Source organism: Chironomus tepperi, unplaced genomic scaffold (assembly GCF_022539635.2).
Source record: "Chironomus tepperi strain 1889 unplaced genomic scaffold, CSIRO-AGI_Ctep_v1 contig_13, whole genome shotgun sequence".
Lineage (NCBI taxonomy): Eukaryota > Metazoa > Arthropoda > Insecta > Diptera > Chironomidae > Chironomus > Chironomus tepperi.
This window is the reverse complement of record NW_027226135.1, coordinates 991,560-1,016,551: the sequence shown is the minus strand read 5'-3', so window position 1 is coordinate 1,016,551 and position 24,992 is coordinate 991,560. Positions and strand designations below refer to the sequence as shown.

General features: G+C 37.7%; 4 protein-coding genes and 1 long non-coding RNA gene across 5 annotated transcripts; 3 read left to right on the top strand and 2 right to left on the bottom strand.

Annotated features, from left to right (window-relative positions):
• Positions 1 to 126: 126 nt before the first annotated feature.
• LOC139090377 (CD109 antigen-like) lies at positions 127 to 7,185 on the bottom strand. The gene is made up of 8 exons (XM_070640149.1): positions 6,881 to 7,185; positions 4,733 to 5,874; positions 4,065 to 4,159; positions 3,589 to 3,847; positions 3,014 to 3,299; positions 2,737 to 2,953; positions 615 to 2,680; positions 127 to 555 (listed from the first exon to the last, which is right to left on the bottom strand). The coding sequence occupies exons 2-8, from the start codon at positions 5,024 to 5,026 to the stop codon at positions 443 to 445; spliced, it is 3,330 nt and encodes a 1,109-aa protein (XP_070496250.1). The 5' UTR covers positions 5,027 to 5,874; positions 6,881 to 7,185; the 3' UTR covers positions 127 to 442.
• Positions 7,186 to 8,922: 1,737 nt separating this feature from the next.
• LOC139089776 (uncharacterized) lies at positions 8,923 to 23,912 on the top strand. Its single transcript, XM_070639384.1, has 4 exons — positions 8,923 to 9,992; positions 10,888 to 11,411; positions 21,405 to 22,858; positions 23,470 to 23,912. Exons 1-4 carry the CDS (start codon positions 9,263 to 9,265, stop codon positions 23,834 to 23,836), a joined length of 3,075 nt encoding a protein of 1,024 aa, XP_070495485.1. The 5' UTR covers positions 8,923 to 9,262; the 3' UTR covers positions 23,837 to 23,912.
• LOC139090674 (uncharacterized) lies at positions 12,413 to 13,987 on the top strand. The gene is made up of 2 exons (XM_070640477.1): positions 12,413 to 13,258; positions 13,547 to 13,987. Exons 1-2 carry the CDS (start codon positions 12,485 to 12,487, stop codon positions 13,931 to 13,933), a joined length of 1,161 nt encoding a protein of 386 aa, XP_070496578.1. The 5' UTR covers positions 12,413 to 12,484; the 3' UTR covers positions 13,934 to 13,987.
• On the top strand, positions 14,277 to 16,807 carry LOC139090987 (AP-3 complex subunit mu-1-like). The gene is made up of 4 exons (XM_070640909.1): positions 14,277 to 14,481; positions 15,582 to 16,202; positions 16,253 to 16,691; positions 16,754 to 16,807. The coding sequence occupies exons 1-4, from the start codon at positions 14,365 to 14,367 to the stop codon at positions 16,798 to 16,800; spliced, it is 1,224 nt and encodes a 407-aa protein (XP_070497010.1). The 5' UTR covers positions 14,277 to 14,364; the 3' UTR covers positions 16,801 to 16,807.
• LOC139091011 (uncharacterized) lies at positions 17,333 to 20,187 on the bottom strand. The gene is made up of 3 exons (XR_011544474.1): positions 20,176 to 20,187; positions 19,770 to 19,976; positions 17,333 to 17,461 (listed from the first exon to the last, which is right to left on the bottom strand). It is a non-coding gene; the product is annotated as an uncharacterized lncRNA (long non-coding RNA).
• Positions 23,913 to 24,992: the final 1,080 nt, after the last annotated feature.

Below are 24,992 nucleotides of genomic sequence, written 5' to 3'. Positions count from 1 at the left end.
TTCCCTAACCCCTTCTTACCTAATTTTGTCCATAATTCTCTCAACTTGACTGACTTCTTTCCATCCAGACACTAAAACACAAAATATATTTAAAACTCTAATTTTACCAACAGAATCAAAAATTCATTCTTATCAATTTCTACATATTTGCTCTCATTTTATTTATATTTATGTATTTCATTTGTTGACATATTCATCATCTACAATCAATGATACTTTGACATATTGCATGACTAATTAATGAGTCTGAATTGTTGTAAACAAAATTGTAGACATCCATCTCTCTGCCGTCTACCGAATTAGAATGCTGATCCCTCTATCCTCCCCTTCCTTTCCCTCCACATCCTTCCCTTCCCCTTCCTTCTTCTTCCATAACCTCAAGACTCACCTAAATCCCCTCAAATTCCCTTAACAATCCCCTTCCCATCCCAACCATAACATTCTAAACGATAACAACAGTTGGAACTTCACAAGCATCTTTACAGTCATCAGCACCTTGACAGATGTCACATAATGATATTTGTGGTGGATTGTAGAATGCTCGAGCATGACGTGCTAGAAAATAAAGTCAAGTATGAAGGAACAACAAGAATAAAAATGGAAGTGAAACTTACAATTATCATAATAATCATAGACAACAATTGGTGCTGGTTTTTGATTGGCAACAGCATGTGTACGATAAGCATGAAATGATGGACAAATGTCATTGGAATCAATGTCATCAAAGTAGACCATAATGACTGTATCTGCATCTTTAGTTTCGACTTTTTTGACTTTATTAATTGACATGAGTTCCTTTATATGATCAGCATCGAATGTAAATCCACTTGGTAATGTTACTTCCATAATGGCCATATTTGACTTGTCATTTACATGCTGTAAATCAGGAACAAAATTTGTGCAAACTTTTAAGTTTAAAAATTCTTTATTTGATGTTGAATCGATTGTTGGCATTAAATTGAATCGTGGATGTATGCCTGACTTGTCTAAATTGTATTTGTATGAAATTTGAAGAATTGCAAATCCAGTTCCATTAGCTGTGACTTGATATGTCCTTGAATTTGATTCAAGTTCTGCTTTTTGAAGAATTAATGAATTTTTTGAATTTAAATCAAATGACTTTTGTGCTGAATATTCAGGCTTAACAGTTATTGTCATTTGATTATTACTAAATGGAATAATTGATGCCAATTGAGATAAAGCTTGAAGTCCAACGACTGTGTCTTGTGTTGATTGAAATCCACCACGATGATTTCTTTGTGATACAAGCCATTTCATGATTGGAATTAATTGTTGATCATGTCCAGCTATGATAAATGCAAGCATTGCATATGATGTAATTTCAACATTAAGTATACTTCTATGTCTATACATCCTTCCTTCATCATCAACAATTTCCTTCTTCCAATATTTCATTCCATCCATTTCTTGTGCCTTAACATTCAGCTTGACTAAAAGTTCATCTTTCATTTCATGTCCAGCAAGTTGTAATGCATAACTAGCTATAGCAAGTACATAAATGTCATCAAGTTCCTTAACATTAGTCACAATATAATCTAATGCATGCTTAATTACTTCCTTATATTTCTCATTATGCTGCTTATTCTCTAAGAATGTAATTAATGTATATGCAGTCAATCCAATTCCTTTTGATGCTCCACCTTGCATTGGTGTATATGAAACATGTCCATATTCAGGAAAACTTCCATTTTGTGCCTGAACAGATGTAAGGAAATCAAGTGCTTCAATTATGACTTGTTGATCAATTTCAATATATTTTGATGCTTGATTGAATGACTTGGCTACATATGCAGTCAACCATGTTGATCCTTTTTCACTTTTCATACCAAATCCACTATAAGATCCGCCTGTATTTTTATATGTCAATTGCTTCTGATATCCAACATCCAAATGCTTTTTGACTTTTACTTCCATTTCTGGTGTAAGCTTATTAAGTATTGTAAGATATTCAAGGACAAGAATGTTTGGGACAAATTTTAACATATTTTGTTCAGCACATCCATATGGAAGTTGTATGAGATTATCAAGATTCTCAAGTGTTGGTCCAAGTATGTCACCAATGACTGAAGCTTCAATTTTTATTGAATCATCAACAGCATCAACTGGAACTGAAATTTGAATATTTTTCTGGAAATTCTTCTGGTTCCTTAAGTCAACAAAGACAGCTTCATTAAAATATTGAGGAACTCCTTCAGGTTCAACCTTCAATTGTCGTTCAATTCCATCACCAGCTTGTTGTGATTCAGCAGTTACTTTAATTGTAATTTGACCAACTTTTAATGGACGTATCATAAATGTAATGGAACTTCCTTCATTGGACTTGACCAAAATTTCTTTCATCCGTTCCTTCACAAGTGCACGCTTCTCACGACGATTGACATCAACATCCACAAATTCAAATTCACGATCAGAATTGAAGAATTTAACGACAACATTTTGATCAGTTCCTAAATAATTAAAGACAGCAAATGGAATTGACACAATTTCGCCACGTTTTATGGAATATGGAAGATTTGTGGACACAAAGAATGGCTGAAAAACATTCAATTTTGTTGATTCCTTTGTGATTCCAAGTCCATAATCAGCATTAAGTGAGAATCCTGTGATAATCCATGATGTTATTGTGTCTGGTACTTTCTTACTTAACACATGCTTAGTGCTGTGAATTAAGGAATGGATTAGAATTGCTGGAATATTAAGGATGAGCAGACTTACTTGTCACCAAGATCAAAGTCCTCAAACAGCCAAGTTTCTGGAAATTCCTTGCGGATTTTCACTGGTTTTGGACTTCCAGGTGCACTTTGTGTCTTATGGAAGCTCATTTGATATGATTCACCGGAAATAGCTTCTGGATAATAATCAGGTCTGGCATCAAAGCCATCTAATGGATAGTCTTTGGTATCATCGTAACAAATTGGAATGTATTCATGTTCTGTGGACATAACAAGCAATAAATCAGTAAATATTAAGGATATAAGTCAGTCATCCATACCTGGAGTTGGTTTGGCATTGGATACAGCAAATATTCCAAGTCTAAAGTTCTCATAGTGCCTATATGCTCTATATCCATAAGAATCATCATTATAGACGTCATAACTCTGATAATTCATCCTTTCTCTGGCAAGATTAAGTCTGGTAAGATCATTGTCTGCCTGTTTAAACAACAAGACACTCTGATCAACACCAAGAAGTCCAATGTATGAGTTTGGATTACTGTCGACTGTTATTGTGATGTTGTCGGATGGTTTAGCTTGTTCAGATGAGAGATGGATGTTGATCTGGAATTAATTAAGGAAGTTTGGGATAAGTTGTTAGGGAAAATTGGAGGACTTTTTGTAGTTCGGATCACAGTTGGCAGGATTCCAATGTGGAGGTGCCTGAACTAGAGCGCGGACACTAAAACTCCTGCCAACTCTGGTCAAGGGTGTGAACCGTAAGGTAAGCATGCTACCAAGGACTTGATCTACTTGAATAGACTACCCAAGTATGTTCGCGAGTCTGCTCACAGCTTACTGCGCCTTTCATAACAAGCTCTTTGCCTTCTAGGGATCATTTACAATAACTTACATGATTCTTCAAATTATCAATCTCAGCTTCCACTTTATCAGACACAAGCTCTCCATCTTCACTTATATAGTAAATGAGAATGTCAGCCGATGTGCTTATAGCTGCTGTTGGCTTAATCTTGAATGTATGCTCCTTAGTTGGACTAAATCTAATCAACTTTGAGTCAATCAAGCTTGATTCAGCAATGATTTTGTAGATTAAGTAAGTCATTTCTGTATTGGATTCGACTTTAATTGTGATTCCATCTGAAGATGATTTTCTGGAAAGGTATTGAATTTGTTAATGTTGTGTAAGGTAGGGGGAATGTTCGTAAATGATGTAACGGTGAGAATAGCATTTTTAGGGACCATCCATGACCTTCTAGGGACATTTTAGTCTATAAAAAATTCATAAATCAACAGAATGAGAGAAGGTCCCCATCCTAAGCGTCACGTAACTCCCAAACATCCCCCAAATATCATTCATCATTTACTTACCCAGATGACATAACATATGCCTGAATGAATCGATTATTATCAGATAATGATGTCTCAACTCTTTGTGAATAAGCTTCTGTGTCCAAATATGATGCCTAAAATTAAATTCAGAATTATTAGTTAGGAATATTTAAATCATGAAGTCAATGTGCCTGAGGAGAAGGAAGCAGAGCAACAAAATTAGATTTCAGCAGAAGTAGGAACAGAAAAGGAACAGAAACGTGGTCAACCTGGTCAAGTGCTTAATTAAGGTCCTACGATTCACAGTGGATCAATAGGAATTAATCATGAAGTCAATGTGTCTGCTGAAGTTCAAGGACACAAACCCGAATAGCACATCGATCTGGTACCAGGCTGGCTAGAGTTTGGCATGATGCTGACATGGTGCCTGCATGACTCAGACTTGGTACCGAGTTTAAATCGAATCCAGCAACAAGTCTGAGTCACGTCAGCCTAAAGTCGAATTTAAACCGAATTCGGCACCAAGTCAGAGCCACATGGACCACCAGATCCAACCTGGACCACCTGAGCCAACCTGGACCACCTGATCCATTCTAGACCTGGACCACTTGAGTCAACCTGGTGCACCTGAGCCAACCAGGACTACCTGATCCAACCTGAAGTCTGATTGGAACCAAAGTCAACAGCCCCAAATTCCCCAAAATTACCTTAAATTCCACTTTCGTTATATTTCCAGTAAATATTCCAGTGACTTCAGCAATTCCATTCTTTGGATAAGCTTCCTTAACTTCCTCAATTGTCTTCACATCCGTGCATACAATCTCTGTCTTGATAAGATCATCCTCTGTCAATGTCCGCTGTGTAGCTGTGCTGTTCACATTCCTAGTTTTAAACCATGGATCAAAATCCTTTGGATAGCTTCTTTTAATGCATGTAGACATGACGTCATAGTTGTAGGATATATGAAACTTGACTGGATTGTGCTTGTCGGTGACTGGCATGTCCTTGTCATGAAGGGTCAGCCTTGCTGTCAATTTGAATGGAATTCCAGCCTTAAAGTTGTGCTTCTCGTAGGATATGTCCAGCTTGTGTGGTGTTCGGTCAATTCTGACATATTTCTTGACGTCAGTTCCTCTACAAATGTTGCTGTAATTACGACGTTATTGTTGTGCCTGCTTTTGTTCATTTTTAGCTCATTTTCGATGTCAAATTCAACAAATTTAATGCCATTGACATCAACATGCTTAGTGACTGTTGTTATGTCCTTCTTCTTGTCAGGCTTAGCTCTCCAACGGAATGAATAGACTGTGTGATCAGCTACGGCAGTTACCTTTGCTGTACCTTTTGCCAACTTCCCATATGTGTACTTTGCCTTGACTGAGGCACGAATTTTACCGTCCTTGTAGTTTGCTGACTCAACGTCCAGAAGTAGCTCGAATTTTGGCAAGTCATAGTCGTTGACCTCAAATTCCTTGCTTTTAAGGCTTCCGTTGTTGACACGGACATGAATTTCCCATTTACCCTTGACCAGCGATTCCGACAATTGAAGCTCATTTTGGTAAATTCCTTTAAAAAATTTCGACTTTGGTTCCTCAAACTTTTTAACTTGATGCTCGCCACCATCGGTGATGAAAATTTCAATGTCATCAAAGTTGTAAGGCTTTGTGTCAGCATCCAGCACAAATACACGAAATTTGACAATGTCACCGGGCTTGTAGATGCTCTTATCAGTCTGAATGTATGTTGAGTGCTTCCTTAGATTCATGTGAAGTGATCGTGTTGCATTAAAGTCATCGCCAGTCATACTGTCGACCTTAAGCACATAATAACCTTGTGGCTGATTACTCAACTGGAAATAATAATAAAATTATCAGTTAAATTTGAAATTCTCAAGAATAATTTTTGAGGTAGGCAATGGTTTGATCTCGTGAGTCTGTTTTTGTTATCAAGTTAGGGGCTGAAAAGGTCAGGAAATTTTGATGCAAATTGTATGAAAATAACATTACGTATTATGTTGATGGGAAGGTATTGGTTGATATATGTACATTAATTCTACAGAATTATCAATTTAGGAACTGGAATTAAGGTTCATTGACTGATTTTTCAGAGGATTATGTCTAGATTCTTGGGTATATGGAACGACCAATATAAAAGTACGATGATATGGTATAAATACGGTACGGAAGAGCCACTGTACCACTGCACACGTCATGTCGTATCACTATACCGTACCAATAGGTTATCAGACTGTCTAAAATCATACCAACACAGAAGGAATCGACTGCAGAGCGGCGTGACTCTTGCATTTCAACCGAATCCGACACAATATTAGACCCGGAAAGCATACGACGTAAAAATGACCGAAAATCCGATCCATAAACCAGCATAACTTGAATTCTATTGTAGACCAGATAAAATGAAATTCAGCCTTTTATCCGTTTTGGAGCTCTAATTTTCGGACATTTCTACGTCAGGGGCTTTCCGGAAGAGTCATAGCATCCTGTGTTGCCAAATTTTTGATTGATCATCAGCAGACAGCCGTGACTCTCGCATAGAGTCCAATTTAAATCAAATTCGATACCAATTCAGGGTCACGAAGCCCTGATATCGAATTTCTGATTAATCATCAGCACGTCTACATGACTCTGGAACGGTCTGGTGCTGAATTTTCTGTCGATTAAGCTACTTGTGCTATTTGTCGAGCCATTTGCCAACTTGACTTATCAATTTTGGGTATATATTGTTAAATGCATAGACTAGACAAGCTCAAACCAGAATCTTATCCAAGAATGAAGCTCCTGAATTCACAAGAAGAGGCAGGAACCCTTAATTACCCATCCCAATTCAATACTTACATCAAAATCAATATTCTGAAGTCCATCACCTCTCAACGTCACATTCTTAAAGTCCTCATAGCTTCTTTCATCATTTTGTACTTCTTTAAGTCCAATTTGTAGAATTTTATCAACTTTATATCCTTGATAAGCTACAGCAACTCGATAAGTCTGTTGATGTTTGAGTAAATTTCCAGCCGTAACTGTAAATATTCCTTCTTTATCACTTCCTTTGACTAAATTGATTGTGACTAAAGCAATCAACAGAAATGATAAGGACAACAGCTTGTTCCTTATCATTGTTGATGTGTAAATTTTTTAAGCAACCTGAACAGACTGTAGATGAATATAGAATGAGTAAATATTCAAATTTTTGATGAGATTATATTGACAAATTTTAAGGTCTGAAATTTACTCACGGAAGCTCAAATTTGGTAAACGACTTTTTGGATCCTCAAAGAGCTTGCGACGAGCGGAGAGGAGCATAGAAGAGCGTAGAGGAGCATAGAGGAGCGTAGAGGAGCATAGAGGAGCGTAGAGGAGCGTAGAGGAGCGAAGAGGAGCGGAGAGGAGCGGAGAGGAGCGAAGAGGAGCGGAGAGGAGCGGAGAGGAGCGTAGAGGAGCGTAGAGGAGCGTAGAGGAGCGTAGAGGAGCGTAGAGGAGCGGAGAGGAGCGGAGAGGAGCGGAGAGGAGCGGAGAGGAGCGGAGAGGAGCGGAGAGGAGCGGAGAGGAGCGGAGAGGAGCGGAGAGGAGCGGAGAGGAGCGGAGAGGAGCGGAGAGGAGCGGAGAGGAGCGGAGAGGAGCGGAGAGGAGCGGAGAGGAGCGGAGAGGAGCGGAGAGGAGCGGAAATAAGCTAGCAAAAGAGAAGCTTCACAATTTCTTAACGGAATACAATTTTCAGGTTCCTAATTTTGTTCCAAAGCTTTACAGTAGTTATTTGAGGTCTAAAAATGCCATATTCAGCGTTACGTAATTTTCAAACGTTCCCCAATAATTTTAACATTTTCCAACAAGAATTCAATGTTAAAATCCCTCAAAATCCAGCAAATTGCCATCAAATCTTCACCATAGAACCCTATTATGTCTTATAAGAATCAAAACAATTCTTCAATATTCCTAACGGTCGTTTAAATTTCAAACCTCAAATCAATAATGAAAAACACTCTCTTTGCCCATCTCTAAATGTTTACAAACCAATAGCCGAGAAAGAGTTTAAAACTCTGAAAAATTTTCTATTAAAATTAGAAAATTCAATATTTTCAAAGCATTAAGGAACTACATTCAAATCTTAAGGAACTAAAAACACAAAAATAATTCAAAATTGCACAAAAAAATCCAAAATTCTTCAACAATTTCAAAAAAGGTAATTTTTTGTAGCATTGGACCCTAATCAATCATCTAATCTTGATTTCTATTACAGAATTTTTTCATTATTCATTGTGTGTGAATTCCACAAACTTCATGGCTGTTTTAAGTGATTTCATTGAACTGTAAAGCAGTTGAATTTGAAGAATTGAGAGAATTTTGTGGATAAATTGAAGAAATATTGAGAATAAGAAGTGTTAAGAAGGATTTATTGAGTCTGGTGGGACTTAAGGTGTTGTTATTTGGGATAGTATTGGTGTGTTGAGGAATAGGAGACATTAGACAGCTGGATAAAGGCGATAGGCTTGGTAGATGTGTCAAAAGTGCTATAGGACACTATCTGAAGCTGTTATAAGCTACTGTAAGGTGTAATAAGCTAGTGGAAGCTACTATAAGCTACTTTAAGCTACAATAAGCTAACATAAGCAACTATAAGCTATAATAGGCTGCTAAAAGCTACAATAGGCTACTACAAGCCATAATAAGCTACTATAAGCTGTAATAAGCAGTTATAAGCTACTGGATGATACTTTAAGCAACTGTAAGCAACAAAAAGCAGGTATAAGGTACAATAGGGTACTATAAGGCTGAAATAAGCTACTTTCAGCTATAATAAGCTACAATAAGCTACTATAGGCTACTCTAAGCAACTATAAGGTGTATTAAGCTGATATAAGCTACAGTAAGTTTCCATAAGGTGTATTAAGGTGCTATAAACTCTAATAAGCATCTATAGGCTGTAATTTATCAAAATCAAGATTTAAATTGACAAATTTGGGACTGATAACCAGCAATTTATCAATATTTGACTCAATCATAGTCTAGATCAGCCTAAACATCAATATAGACTCAATTAGACACCAATCTACAACATCCAACACGTCAATCCACAATAGAGTCAACAATCGACTTCTAAGAGCCCAAATCACCTCAATATCCAACCCCTCATCAACCCCCAAACCCCAAAATCATCATCACACCTCCCACATCTAAGCTTCTTCATCACTACCCAACCAACACCCCACAAAACCCTCCAAAATGGACAAAATATGCCGTCTATGTTCCCAAAAGTCAACCCACCTAACATCAATCTTTTCATTCCAAATGGATCGTCTCTTATCAGACATGATTCTTATCATATGTCCGATAAAAATTGATGCATCCGATGAGCTACCAAAAAGTATCTGTAAATCATGCCTGAAGCTTGTATTGGACTCAATATCACTGAGAGAACGAAGTGTCAAGAGTGACTTGAAATTTAGAAGTAATAGTTTGGCAATGGAAACGCCTGAAATGATAAGGATTAATCAGGATATGGATCCATTTTACAGTACGACATTTTTTGAGTCGGAATCGGAAAATGAGAAGGAAGTTGAAAAGGAAATGGACAAAAGTTCCAGAAGATTAAGGAAGTCAGCACCAGAAATTAGAGATTTTGACAAGGACAATTCAAATTCCGACAATTTTTCGGAATCGACATCAAATTACAAGCACATGACACCCTACGAGCCACCATGGAAAAAGTCTAAAAAGTACGAAAATCGCGGCGGTGGACGTTACAAATGTCCAATGTGTACAGCAACCTTTACATTCCCAACAAATGTCCGTCGTCACATTAAGCAGGTCCACAGCGAGGACGATCCAAAGCCACATCAAGTTAGAAAGCCAAAGTCATCGTACACGACAGACTCAATGTGCTGTGCTGTCTGTGGACTGTCATTTACAAATTCATCAAATATGCGACGTCATATACGTAATATCCATTCAGGTGAGACATTAAAGAGACTTGAACAGGGTGACTATGTGAATGATGACAGTGAGAAACAAATAAGTCTGGGCGATATAAAGAAAGAGAATATCAATAGTGGTCTCATTGTACAGAATGTTACGTCACTTGGATTTATTGACTGTATTCATGATGGGTCGGATGAGTAGAGTCATTTGATTATGTATGTACATGAACAGAATTATATTAAGGATAATAAAAAGTATTTAATTTAATTAAATTATGAAAAAATATTTAAATGGTATTTTTTGATGACTTTTAGGGGTTGCTTTGATGATCCTTAGGGTAGGTTCCATGATTCTTAGGGATTTACAAGGGTTTGATGGGGTAGTAACTAAAGATAGACATGAGACCACTTGATATTGGATCAGCCAGATTCTAATCCGGATCCTTCTCTTAGCCAGAGTCACATTAGCCTAGCGAGTCGGATTTTTGATCGATTATCCGGCTGTTCGGAATAAGGATCGATTAGCAGATAATCCGGCTGTTCGGAATAATGATCGATTAGCAGATTATCCGGTTTTTCAGATTATTAATTGATTATGCTAATCATCCGAATCATCCGAATGTTCAAACTTTTGATCGATTAGCAAATCATTCGGCTGTACGGATTCTTGATCAATTTACAGATTATCCGACTGTTCGGATTATTAACCAACAAGCAGATTACCTGACTGTTCGGATTAGTAATCGATTAACAGAATATCCGACTGTTCAAAATATTGATCGATTAGAATTCGGATTTTTGATCGATTAACAGATTATCCGGCTGTTCGGATTATCCGTCACTTCACTCACTAAGCATCTTAAGCATCTTAATCTCAATAACCATCAATTCCTAATTAACAATATCCATTTTTCTCTCCATCCTTTACAGAATCCGTAGACGACACAATCGCCCTAAAATACAAAGTCGAATCCATAAATCCCAAAAAGAAGAGAATATTAGAAGAAGTCGAAAGAGACTTTGCCGAGTCAGGAGACTTAACTCAAAAATACTTTTGGCAACCGCTGAACAAAAGATTCACAAAATATGTCGTAGTCATTGGCGAGGATCCTCACAGAACATTCACATATCGATGCCTGCTGTGTGAAAAAATTGGACGTGACAAGACTTTCGAGCAGTCAGTCAACAACGAAAGTATGTCAAATTATAAGCGACATTTGAGGGTGATTCATAAAATTCAGACTGAAAAGTATAAGAAAGGACATCGTGGAATCATTGATGGATTGAAGATTGAGAAGGGGAAGGGAAGTGATGATGATGAGGATGCTGAGGACAACTTGACGCTGTCAACTTTGAGTAAAAGTGTGAATAGTGGGAATAAAGATAAGGAGAATGGAGATGAGGTGGGAAGAGATGAGGATCAAGGGTATGAAAATGGATTTATTGGAGGTTCTTAAAGACTTTTTTTGGAAACATTCCATTTTGGGGTCCATCCACTTATTAGGTAACGTGAAAATTGATTGTTTGAACCAAAGCCCTTCAGGAGTACGTACAAGCTTCTATATTACAGGACATATTAAGTCAGGACCCCAAGTAACCCTTCTCCAAAAAGCGTGACGTAATAAGTGGACGGTCCCTGTTGATCTCTAAGTAGATTTAAGGATTAAGATTGATCAGGTACAATTTACAATTTGAGGATAAAGATTTTGAGAAGATTAACTTTTGACCTTAATTCTTGGAAGTCAATCTCTACCATCCCTGCCTGTGGGAGGCTCTTAACAGTCAATCCTTAACTCATACTTAACAAACCAAACCAATTTGTAGTTTTAAGATAATTTAATGAATTTTATGTCTGCATTTTTTGTCATCCTTAATTTATGAAATAAAATGACTTGTGTCTTTAAAATGATGTAAAATGTCAATGTCCACTTACTGATTATATTGAATTAAATTTGTTGAAGCAATACCTTGGCCATGATCAAAACCCCTAAGCGGCCTACGGAGGAGGCCCAAGATAGAAGCTATCAAACTGTCTTAATCATTCTCAATATATCATGCTAAAGACTAAGATGCTTTGCTGCCAGCGAAAGAGCTTGCTTATCTGAACAGCTTAAGCCGTTTTTTAAGGTTCTGCTAAGTCGCTGAATTCACAATAAGACAACATGATGGCACCATGACAGCTGATTTCTATCAATTTTAAGCAGAATGTCGATTTGGTTAGGTCAGCATCTGATAAAGACCATGAACCTCTATTCTGTTACAGGTAAAGACTTTTCTTATGATACAAAATGACCAATAAGGTACCTAAAAGCGGACATGTATTTTGGAGATCAACAAAGTAAGTATTCTAAAATCATTTGAATTCCTTCATAAAAATAACGGTCAAATCAATTTCAAACCACTTTCCATCCCTCAAACAACCTCTCTAAATTCACTCAATTTCCAATATTTATAAACAAAAACAAAAAAAATCTCAAAATCAAATTATTTTTAAAAAATTAATCCTTAAAAATCTTCAATATCATAAATGGATGGAACATGTCGATTATGTTCATCGCGTTCACGCTCAACAACATCAATATTTGATTCCAAAAATGACAAGCTTATTGCTGATTTAATAACAACAATTTGTCCAATTAAAATTGGCATTTCCGATGATTTACCAAAAAGAATATGCAGCTTGTGTCTGAGGATCATAACGGAAGCTGTAGAGCTGCGCGAGAAGAGTATAGTCACGGATCAAGACCTACGACGTCGGCTGAGTGGACAAGATTCACAAAATTCCAAAAAGTCATCAAATGATTATGATGAAAATCCAGTAAAGCTTGAAAAGGAAGCAAACCTGATTAATTTCATCGACCAGAGCTTAGTCAGCCACGAGGACTTTCACGAGTACGAAGACAATGAGGACGACGACAATTCAGGCTACATGAACTATGATGTGTCCATAAACCATGACATTGTCGACTATGAACCACCAGCAAAGATGCAGAAGCACTACTTAAAACGTACTATTGAGGAGGATATTGACTCAATGACTGACATAGCGGAACTTAAAAGTGTTATGAAGACATTCCATAAAAGGCTCATTAAGGTTGAACATCTGCTGCATAGTCCACAAGATGAAATAATTGAGCCACATCAACAGCATCGACAGCCACAGCGACATCATCGACAGCCACAACCACCACCACCTGAAATAAAACGAGGAAGCTTTTTGATGAACAAGATATCCACAGTGCCGGAGTTTGAGAAGTTTGTTGAGGACATATCACTGTCTAAGGAACTGAGGGACTATTTGGTATGTAGCTTTAACTAATAGGCAGTGAGGATAGCCATCACACTGTGTTCCGCACTGTGTTCCGCACTGTGTTCCGCACTGTGTTCCGCACTGTGTTCCGCACTGTGTTCCGCACTGTGTTCCGCACTGTGTTCCGCACTGTGTTCCGCACTGTGTACCGCACTGTGTATTACCCTGTGCTGTACCCCGTGCTGTACCCCGTGCTGCACTTTGCACTGTACCTTGCACTGCATCGTACTGGATTTCCCCTTTACATCCAAAATTCTAACAAATCCTTCCCAATTTTAGGTTTCTTATTGGAAAGTCATCCCACACGGATCGCGACAATCACCAGAAAATGGCAAAGTCTACGCCATCCTCCTATCCCTATTCGACGAGGACTTCCTCTACAATCACGTAAAGTGGGGACACGGAACCAAAAAGGAATACACAAAAGACAATCAAAGCGACGACACGAGTACAAAAACAATAATTTTAAAGACAGTCGATCACTTTTTGGACATGATAAAGGAGGCACTGGGACTACAAACAGATGCTAATGCACAAATAGCAACAATATTTAAGAATTTGTTTAGAAATAAGATTAAGAGACAGATGATAAAAGGAACAAATCCAACGGAAGTGCAGCATGTGCAGCCTACGATTGCGCAGGCTATGAATGATGTGCAGATGTAAAGGATGTGGGATTTGGGGATGGTTTAATTTATTGATATAAATAAATGCTGAATTTTTTTTGGTGTATTTAATGGATTTGTGTTGGATTTATTTAAAGGAATCGATGCTTAAGTCGGTTGGTCCGAATCTGATTCGGACCTGGATCTAAAGGCTTGCATTAGGGCTGGTATGACTCTGAAGATGACAGGTGTGACAGATCCAGCAATCCAGTCAGATCCAAAACCCTTTTGTTAGAGCCTAAGCTCCTTATATGCATCTGAGACGTCATTCAACTTTAACGGTCATTTAAAATTCAAATTTACAAAGGTTCCCAAGTCTCCTCTACTTCCAGATTGCACGACTATATACGACAACAAAACAAATTTTACTATACAATAAAAATACATTATATTTTTTATCAATTAGATCTCAGTGAAAATTAGATTATAATCATGGAAAGTCTGTTCATTATTAATACACAAGGTGATGTCTTCTTAGAGAAACATTGGAGGAGTGTCATTTCAAAAAGCATCTGTGATTATTTCTTAGACAAATTAAAAGTCTCAAATGTAAGTGAAAAGAAAAATTGATAAAAAAATATGCAAAAAAAATGGAATTTTTTAATTGGATCGATAAGGATGAATGCGGTTGTAGATTAGAGTAGGAGTGGGGAGATGAGGTGATAAAGGCTGTTGAATTTTGAGATGATTTTCATTTTCAATTGTGTTTTTGAATTGTTGGACATTAAAATATGTTATTTTTGATCAGTATTGATTTGATGTCTGGTATTCTGAATGATACTGGGTAATCTATCCATACATGATGATCCCAAATGACCCAGGATGACCCGAAATGACACAGCATGAACCAGAATGACTCCAGAATATCCCGTGATGATCTCAGATGAACCCAAATGATACCAGATGATTCCGAATTATTCTTGAACATGTCTAAGGGATTGATTCAAGGATATATTGAAGGAATTGGTTATCTGGGATTAAACTTGGTCATTTGGTGTTATCCGGAATCATCTGGAATCTAGGATCAATTCGGTACCATCTGGAATCATCTGAGGCCATCCAAAATTATTAAGGGTTCACCCGGTATCACCTGATTTCATCCAAGATCATTCGATTATATCCAAAATTATCTAAAATTATCTAAAATACATCCAGGATTATTTGAGATCATTCAGATTCATCTAGGATAATCGATGATCATCCGTGGTCATCTGGGATCATCTGAGGTTATCTGAGGTCGTTCGAATTTATCCAAGATCATTTAAAACAAGCTAAAATCAATCTGGGATTAACTTGAACCATTCAAAATTATCTAAGATCATTCGAGGTCACCCTGGTTTATCCAGACTCATTTGGGGTTATTCAGTGTTTCCTGGGGTTATCGAGGATTATTTGGGGTCACCGAGAATCATTTGGGATCATCGAGAACCATCTAGGATCATAAAAGATCATTTAGAGCCATCTATATTCATCTTGGAACATCCAGGGTCATTAATTATCATCCAGGGTTATCCAAAATTATCCAAGATCATCCTGGATCACCTAATGTCATCCAAGAACAACCCAAAATCCAGTTCCTTATAATTGACTTCTACCTAAATTTCAAACATACTAATCCAAATCCCCCAAAACCTTTTCAATCTTTCCAGGACGTCATTCCAGTAATTCCAACATCATTCCAATCTACAAATCTAGTCTCAATTGGCCGAAGTGGCATCTACCTTGTCAGTGTCTGCAAATCAGAAATTTCACCACTTTTTGTCCTAGAATTCCTGCATCGTGTCGTTGACACATTTATTGACTACTTTAGTGAATGCAATGAGACAATAATTAAGGAAAATTACGTAGTAATCTATGAACTGTTGGACGAGATGCTTGACAATGGATTTCCATTAGCCACAGAATCAAATGTCCTTAAAGAGCTGATTAAGCCACCAAATATTCTCCGATCAATTGCAAATTCAGTGACTGGAAAGACAAATTTTAGTGACACATTGCCAGTCGGTTCCTTATCAGCTATTCCGTGGCGTAAGTCAGGTGTCAAGTACACAAATAATGAAGCATATTTTGACGTAATTGAGGAAGTTGATGCAATAATTGACAGATCAGGTGCAACAATATTTGCTGAAATATCTGGCGAGATTCAGTGCCTGATTAAGCTTAGTGGAATGCCTGACTTGAGTCTATCCTTTATAAATCCAAGAATATTGGATGATGTGTCATTCCATCCATGTGTAAGGTACAAAAGATGGGATACAGAACGAGTGGTGATTGATTTGCAGACACTGACAAGGTAGATGCCACTTCGGCCAATTGAGACTCATTCAGGCTTATGTCCTATCATGTCACATCCCAAACAGTCCCAATTCCAATTTATGTCCGACAAAATATTCACCTTAAAAGTGGTGAACAAGGCAAATTGGACATAACTGTTGGACCAAAGACGACACTTGGACGGACACTCGAAAGTGTCAAAATTGAAGTTTTATTTCCAAAAAGTGTCGTAAATTGCAGTCTTGTGACTACACAAGGGAAGTATGTCTTTGATCAGAACACAAAGATCCTTAATTGGGATGTCGGCAAAATTGATGTCCAGAAGCTGCCGAATATCCGCGGAAGTGTCACGACCATGCAAGGATGTACAATTGAGTCAATGCCATCAATTAATGTCCAATTTACGATCTCACAACTTGCTGTGTCGGGACTTAAAGTCAATCGACTTGATATGTATGGTGATGTTAAGTATAAGCCTTTTAAAGGTATGGATGGCTTGATATGGATGATATGGCTGGATTTTTGAGGAATTTTCTGATTTTTTCAGGTGTTAAGTATATTACAAAGGCTGGAAAGTTCCAAATTCGATTGTAAATTCTGGATCAAATTGAGGCAACTTACAGTGGACAGCTGGCAGTAGACAGAGGCTTTTTGAAATGAACAGGCAATGTTTCTGAATGACAGCATATTGTATTAATATTTGAACAGATTTTCCAATTCATTATGATTAATTTTCACTGAGACTATTCGTATATACAATATTTGTATTTATTATTTATTTATTTGAGTCGAACATGGATGTAATGACTTAAGAACCAATAAAAAGGATTATAATTTGTAAGAACCGTCAAAATTGAATGATGGAATGACAACTAATTTTTGTTGAAGATTTGTCATTTGTTCGAACGATTGGAAAGACCACTGATGGACCGAATTACTTAGAACGATAATATTCAGTTACTCTTCAAATCATCAATCTCATAGTTCCTTCATTATATCACTACATTTAACACTAATCTTTAAATCAGCCAAATGATCAGCTCTTGTTGTTCCAATATTCACAATTGCAACTGGTAGACCAAGTTCTTTTGCCTGTAAAATTATCCTATATCCACTAAACACTTGAAGACTTGATCCAAGCACCAGAATTCCATCAGAATTGATGATTAGCCTCACAACGTCCTCGATCCTACTCATTGGAATATTGTCACCAAAAAATACGATGTTGGGTTTTAGGTCGCCTAGGCATTGGGGGCTGAAATAAGAGATAAATTGGTGGAAGTATGAACGGGGAGGATATCCAACGACCGAACGAGCAGATTGCATAAGCCGAACGATCGAAGCCAGAAGTCAGAAGACCGAACGATCAAACGACTGAACGTTACTAGAATGATCCGTAAGTCCGAAGTATGAAGATCAACGATGGAACCACCGAACACCGAACAGCGACTGAACAGCCGAATAATCGGACGATCGAAAAGCCGAAGACCGAAGTTCGAAGGCTGAACTAAAAGAACAAACGACCGAACGGACTGAAGATCCATAAGTAGTTTCCATTCTTTCTTATATGACTCAAACTCTTCTAATTAGAATTGTGTAAAGCATAATCCGAGAAGTTTCCATCACCAGAATTGTCTGACTTAACATCACTGCTGACTTTTTCTCTGTTCCTTGCTCTCACTTTCATCGTCAATCCAAGCATTTGTGCGATATCTTTATGAATTATTGACAGATGTTCCTTCATATTATTCAAATGTCCTGCATATTCCTTTTGACATATGTGGCACTTCCATTTACCACCTTTTTGAAGTGGTTTACGGAAATATTGCTTAATTTTCTCGTTCAGCTCGTGATTGATGGCTAATGACTTTATTCACAGTTGCAGTTTTCGCATCTTGAGTCGTAACAGTTACTGCCAGCCTTTGTGAAGCTTTCAAGGATTGGCTCAATTTGTGAAGTTCTGAGTCTTTTTCCATTTCGTGGTAGCTTTGGTCATTGTCATAGTTCTGGTAGTCTTCGTGGCTCGTCTGACTTTCTTCCACAAAATTTATCACATTTGGACCGAACTTTTCCTCCTCAATTTTTATTGGATCTGTTGGAATTGAAAAATTTGAATTTTCTTGACTTTTTCGTGGTTTGTGGTCATCCAGGTGCCTTTTGGAACTTCCTTCATCCTGATTCCTATAACTATCAATTGTCCTCGATACATCCACAAATTTACCACCAAGTCCACGTGTCCTTAAGCTTAAATCACTCAAAATACTTCGTTCCCTTAAATCTACAGCATCCAGCACAATCCTCAGGCACAGACTGCAAATTGTCTTTGGTAAATTGTCAGAAATGTCAATCTTTACAGGACATATTATTGTTATCATATCAAGGAGTAAGCGACCATTCTTAATGCTAAATACTGACGTTGATGTTGGTGACTGTGAGGAGCACAATCGGCAGAGATTCTCCATTTATGGATCGAGTATTGATGCTGATTGAGAAAAAAATCTTTTATTGATGGAACTGGAAATGGAGCAAAAAGTTTTTGTTTACAAATAGTTTGATGTGTTGGAGTTAAAGAGGTTTTGAGAATTTGAGATTTGAATTTTAAATGACCGTTAATTTTTGTAACTCATTATGATACATTTTAAAAACTTTCAAGCATCTATGGATATAATTTGATTAATTAACATTAATATTCAGTTATCTAAAAATTATCAATCTCATAGTTCCTTCATTATATCACTGCATTTAAACTGAATCTTCAAAAAAGCCAAATGATCAGCTCTTGTTGTTCCAATATTCACAATTGCAACTGGAAGTCCAAGTTCCTTTGCCTGTAAAATTATCCTATATCCACTAAACACTTGAAGACTTGATCCAAGCACAAGAATTCCATCAGAATTGATGATAAGCCTCACAACGTCCTCGATCCTACTCATTGGAATATTGTCACCAAAGAATACGATGTTTGGTTTAAGGTCGCCTAAGCATTGGGGGCTGAAAAATAGAGAAATTGTTGGATTATTATGATGTTGTGGAAGGATATCCAACAGAAGTTGGGAGCAGAGTTGCAATCTGAATGCGTTGCCTGTTCACAGGCAAATACTGGACATGATCTGTTGCCTGTGCCTGTAGCAGGCACCTGATTTTGCAACTCTGATTGGGATGATTTATGGAATCGGTCTTGCTGGACTCCAATTGGACTCTGTTGTTAGACTTTGTAGGCACATGGGGTCCAGAATGATGTAGTCCTGTCAACTCTGCATTCAATATTTTGTTATCAGAAGATGAAGATAAGAACCAGTTTAAGGACGTGAACTTGACAAGGAAGTAAGTCAGAGGTGGAGAGGTAGGTAGAGGTAGGTAGAGGTGGGTATAGGGTGTAGGGAAGAGTATATGGTGAGAGAGTGATATAGAGCAGTAGAGAGACTAGAAACCATAAAGGAGGAAGTAGAGTACATGGCGGAGATTCACAAAAGAGAGGTGCTAAAGGAACAAAGGAGGCAAGAAAGAGTCAAGAAGCAGAACATCCACCCCTTCCTTTCCAAAAAACCACCAAAAATACTCACCATTGTGGAAGATAAAACTTATTAATATCCTCATTAGATATCTCAACATCACCGTGCGTCGAAAGCTTTGAGCACGAAATGTGTCTGCCTTTTCCCTTAGTTCCTGATTAAATGATTCTAAAATTTGTTGAAAATCATGTCGAGGAATTGAATATCCACATCTATCCTTTCCATTGTGTCCTATGCATATCACTTTGTAGCCATTGCCTGTAGATTAAGAGAGAGGAATTGTTAATGTTGGGGATGTTTGGGAATTACGGGCCAAATAGGCAACCATAGCAGCATGCCTTGATTGTCAGCCTCGACCTGGCCTTGACCAGGATTCAAGTTACTCACAATAATTTGAGATTCAGCCTTTTCCACGTCATTTAAGGCACAAATAATGACCCAAAAATTTTCCAATCACCATGCAGCTCAGAACAGTTCCTGCCAGCCTGAGGAGAAGATTATCAACATTTTGTGTCACAATATGAAGAAGTTTTGAGTCTTTTTCCATTTCGGCTAATTTTTTATGTGTCAAATTTGGCTCAACACTGCTGAATCTCGGCCATCCTATGAAATTTCTAGCCCAATATCGCTTCCGAAGTTCGTGTGATCGAATGAATTCTGGGTACTGAAAATAGGAGAAAGGAATGAGATGAGTTTGGTGATGGAACAGCTTATGATCATCAGATCAGAGTTGGAAGGACTTTGGGGTCCGAATCTGAGATTGATAATTGACATGTTGAATTGGGTGTGCTACTTGAGAATTGTCATTTGACATCCTGGATAGCATGATGCGTAGAAATGGTCAATAATGAGAACCAGGATGATTTAACTCATGTTTAGAGCTGGATTGAATCAAATTTAGCCCCAATCTAAAGTCATGCCGGTCTGGAGCCTGATTTTTGGCCATTTCTACTTCATATGCCTTACAGACATGACTTACTTGTACTGGTTTATGATTCGAACGTTGATACAGTCCAACACCTTCGGATCGATAATCAGGAATTCCTAAAATATCAAAAATTGATTACTAAATCCTAAAAATAGCTCCTTAATTTGTAGTTTGACCTTGATTGCTACTTTATTGGAACTACAGTCAAATGCTCTGTACTTAAGCTACCAAATTGTAGATTCAATCCAGAATCAGAACTTGGAACTTGACTCCAATTCCAAAATTCCATCAACTCACCAGACTCTGTCGATATTCCAGCACCCGTCACAACAAGAATCTTTGGCTTATCAAACAGGAATCTTTGAATTGCTTCCACATCCTCAGGCTTTATTGACTGATGTTTTGGTACGAAAAATTGCGTCGCGTATTTTCTTGATGATATTTTCAAAATATTCATTTTTTTTCAATGTTTACTTCTATTTTATTTAGGAACAGCTGATTTTGTTGACAAAATAATGTAAATTTTCCTAACGGCTTTTTAAAATTTGAATACTTTTTTAAGCTGTGTTATTAATCGGATTATGGTAGAAAGCTACAAAAATTTTCAGGAAGTCTCAGTGAAATATCTTGTGAAGTTGTAAAGGAATTTAGGGAGATGGTGGATTTTTAGAGGATCTGAAAAGAACTTACAGTGACATTCGTGACAATTTGTAAAGGAACTGCCAAAAAAAGTGAAAAATTCATCAAAAAATTGACAAAAATTGACAAAAAATTCACAAAAATTCACAAAAAAATCAGCAGTTCCATACCCAGCCATGGACACAATCTGCCGACTCTGTTCCAACCAGTCCAACATCCTAACATCCGTATTTACCCTCAAAAATGGCAGAATCATTGCCGACATGATTTCAATCATTTGTCCGATTCGTATCGAAATTTCCGACAATCTACCAAAGACTGCCTGCACATCCTGCATAAATATCATCTTCGATGCCGTCGACCTACGCGAAAAAAGCATCCAAACTGAACAGCACTTAAAGTCAAGTCAATTCCAACCGACAGTCGAGCCAGTCCGCATAAAAGTTGAAAAGGATCCATTTAATCATGAACTGTGGCTGGAAGATGAGACCAATAATTATGGATATCATGAGGACAGTGATGAGTCACAGACGAATGACGATGAGGACATGGACTACTACCCAGAAGCTATATTGGACATAAAGCCTGAAGATACAAACCGATTCAAATGTCCACACTGTACCTTAACATTTACATACTCAACAAATGTCAAACGGCACATCCGGAAGATCCACGGTGACATCCAGCCTGAAAAGCCAGCACCTAAATTTGGTGAAGCATGCTGCAACCTTTGTGGACTGCAGCTGGCCCACAAGTCGAATGTTAAGCGTCACATGCAGCGGTACCACGATCCAAGCTTCCCATATGCCTGCGAGATGTGCACGTGCAGGTTCAAAAGTGAGATCAGGATGAGGACGCACGTCGAAAAGCAGCACAACAATTCAACGCCAAAAATCCATAAAGTTGAAAGTCAAGTTGAGGATATGCCGCAGAATCCACAAAAGCATGAGTCAATTTTGTGTGACTTGTGCGGCAAGAACTTCAACAATCGGACCCTCCTGGAACGTCACTTGACCATAACCCATAAAACGAAATCTCCAGCAATTCCAGCTGAGAATGAGTCAAGCTTCATGTCCGGCTGTTATCCATGCAACTTGTGTGACAAAACATTCACAATGCGACACAACCTTAATCGTCATTATAAGCGGTTCCACTCATCGGACTTAAGGTTCGAGTGTAGTCAGTGCAATGATCGGTTCCGAACGGAAGTACATCTTAGTCGACACATCATTCGAGTCCATGAGAATCGGAATGGAATATTCAATAAAATACCTGAATTGGATGTGCCGTGTGAGGCACAAAAAGGTGAGGAAATGATTGAAAAATGTCAATATTGTGAACTTGAATTTAATGGAAGTAAATATAGATATGAGCGTCATATGATCTTAATGCACGAGAAGGAACTTGATAAGATTTACAGCTGCGATATTTGTCCAAAGAAATTTGTATTTTTAAAATCATTAAAATATCATGTTGAGGTGCATCGGAAGCGTGCGAGAGAGGAGAATTTTCCATATCAGTGTGCAGCATGTCAGAGGAAGTTCCTCAGTGAGGAGAAGTATAAGCATCATATGTGAGTATCTAATTTGATTTGAGGCAATTTTAGGGAATTTTTGGTCCATTTTTGATCATTTTTTGCAAGTTTCTGGTCGATTTTACGTTAATTTTGAGCATTTTAATATTTTGAGCAGCACAAGTCGGTTAATTGGGTCCATAATTTGGAAATAAGCTTACATGACTCTAACATGATGATAATATGGTGTTGACATGACTCTGACATGATGCCTGGAGGCTTGAAGCAGCAAATCCGGCACTAAATTGGCTTAAAATCTCGATTTGAACTGAATTAAACCGAATCCGGTACCAAGGTGGATCTACACCTCCCTCAAGTCGAGTTTGAAATAAATCTGGGTCTAACTCGTAGCCACACCGGCCTAGTACAGCATTCAAACCAAATCCGACACCAAGACCGATTTACATCAGCTTGAGGCTGAGTTTGATCCGAATCTGAGACCAACTCAGAGTCACGCTTGTCTGGTGTCAAATTCAAACCGAATCCGGACATCAAGCTTTAGTCACTCTAGCCTAGTTCCCAACTTTTGATCAATTAATCGACTTGTCCTATTCAAATCAACCCTCAACCTCTTAATAACTACCTAAAACTCAATCTTTTTCCAATTCCAGTACCTACTCACATGCCGAATCATCAACATGCATTTGCTACCTGTGCGGTAAAACACTAGATTCTAAGAAAAAGCTCAACTATCACATGCTCCGTCATCAAGACATAAGAAATTATCAATGTACAAAATGTGGAATGAAGTTCCTTCAAGCTAGACATTTGGATCGTCACATGACAACCCACAGTGATTTAAGGCCATTTGTATGTACAGAAATTGGATGTGGAAAGGCATTTAAGATGTCGGATGTGCTGAAAAAGCATGTCAGGAAGGTTCATCATGTAGATACGACAAGGAAGTTAGGTGGGAGTTTGGGGGATGTGTCGGATGGACATCAGGAGATGAATCTCAACGAAAATCAGTATTTTTAAGATTGTTAATTAATTAAATTTTGTAGAATTAATGATTAAGTCATAGTAAGCATGTATGTACGTGGATTAATAAAAATCTAAAATGTAAGTTAAATTTGAGTCTAAATGCATTTAATTCTTGCTAAAAACGTTTGTTTCTGCTGTATATGATCGTGAAGTTCTTGGAATCTAGTAATGTAATCATAATGAGAATCACAACTTGCAGTCTCGGGCTCAGCCTCGATAACAGTCTTAGTCCCGCTTTCGTAACTATCGAGTATGCTGCTGAAGTATTTAAATCACAGAACATGAGTCAATAGTACGGAACTAATTCTCATTTCTATCATTTTTCTGTTTCTTCAATGTGACTCTAGTGTGGATCCAGATGTCACTAATTCTATTCAAACGCAAAGTCACGCTGACCCCAGGACATTATTTTCCGACCTTATGTTCCCATGTTTCTATCAAGCACACCTTTACTGAGTTCAACAGACTATGACTAATCGACCGTATTTTAGCATCACCTCACAGATGAGTCTATTCAGATGACGCCTAAATCTTGTTTTATTGCTGAATTGTCTGCCACTTAATCCGGACCGTCTATGTCTAAGAAAACGAGCAACTCAATTCAGTTGCTTAGCCAGTCAGGGATTTATTCGGGAATTTTCAAAGGAGCTCAATTTTGTGTATAAAACCCAAAAATTGAGGAAAGGAATCGTTTGCTTGTCTCTTGTTGAGATTTAGACTTCAATAAGATTACCCTTTCCCCTTCAAGCTGAAAATAACCCAAGCTAAAATTGACTCAAATTAAACCCAAATCTAATCATGTCTTTATTTAAAATCTAACATCTAAAGATCTACAGCATTTAATAACAAATATCAACAACATCATCTTCACACTGCAAAAGTAGTCGTTTCCATCTCATTACCATCTGTTGCCGCAAATGCCGTATCTTCCACAAAGTCATTACTTGGAAATGGTGTCGTTGATGCATCCTCATAATCTTCATACTCAACATTCTGTTGACTTTGGTGATTTTTCACAATAATTTTCAGCAATTTTACAAAAAACTTAAATCCATATCTGAACAGCAGTGCCCAATTTTCAGGGATGTAAAGTTTTCCATTGTATATAGCGATTGGATAGTCAGTGTGGATGACTTGACGTGGATTTCTG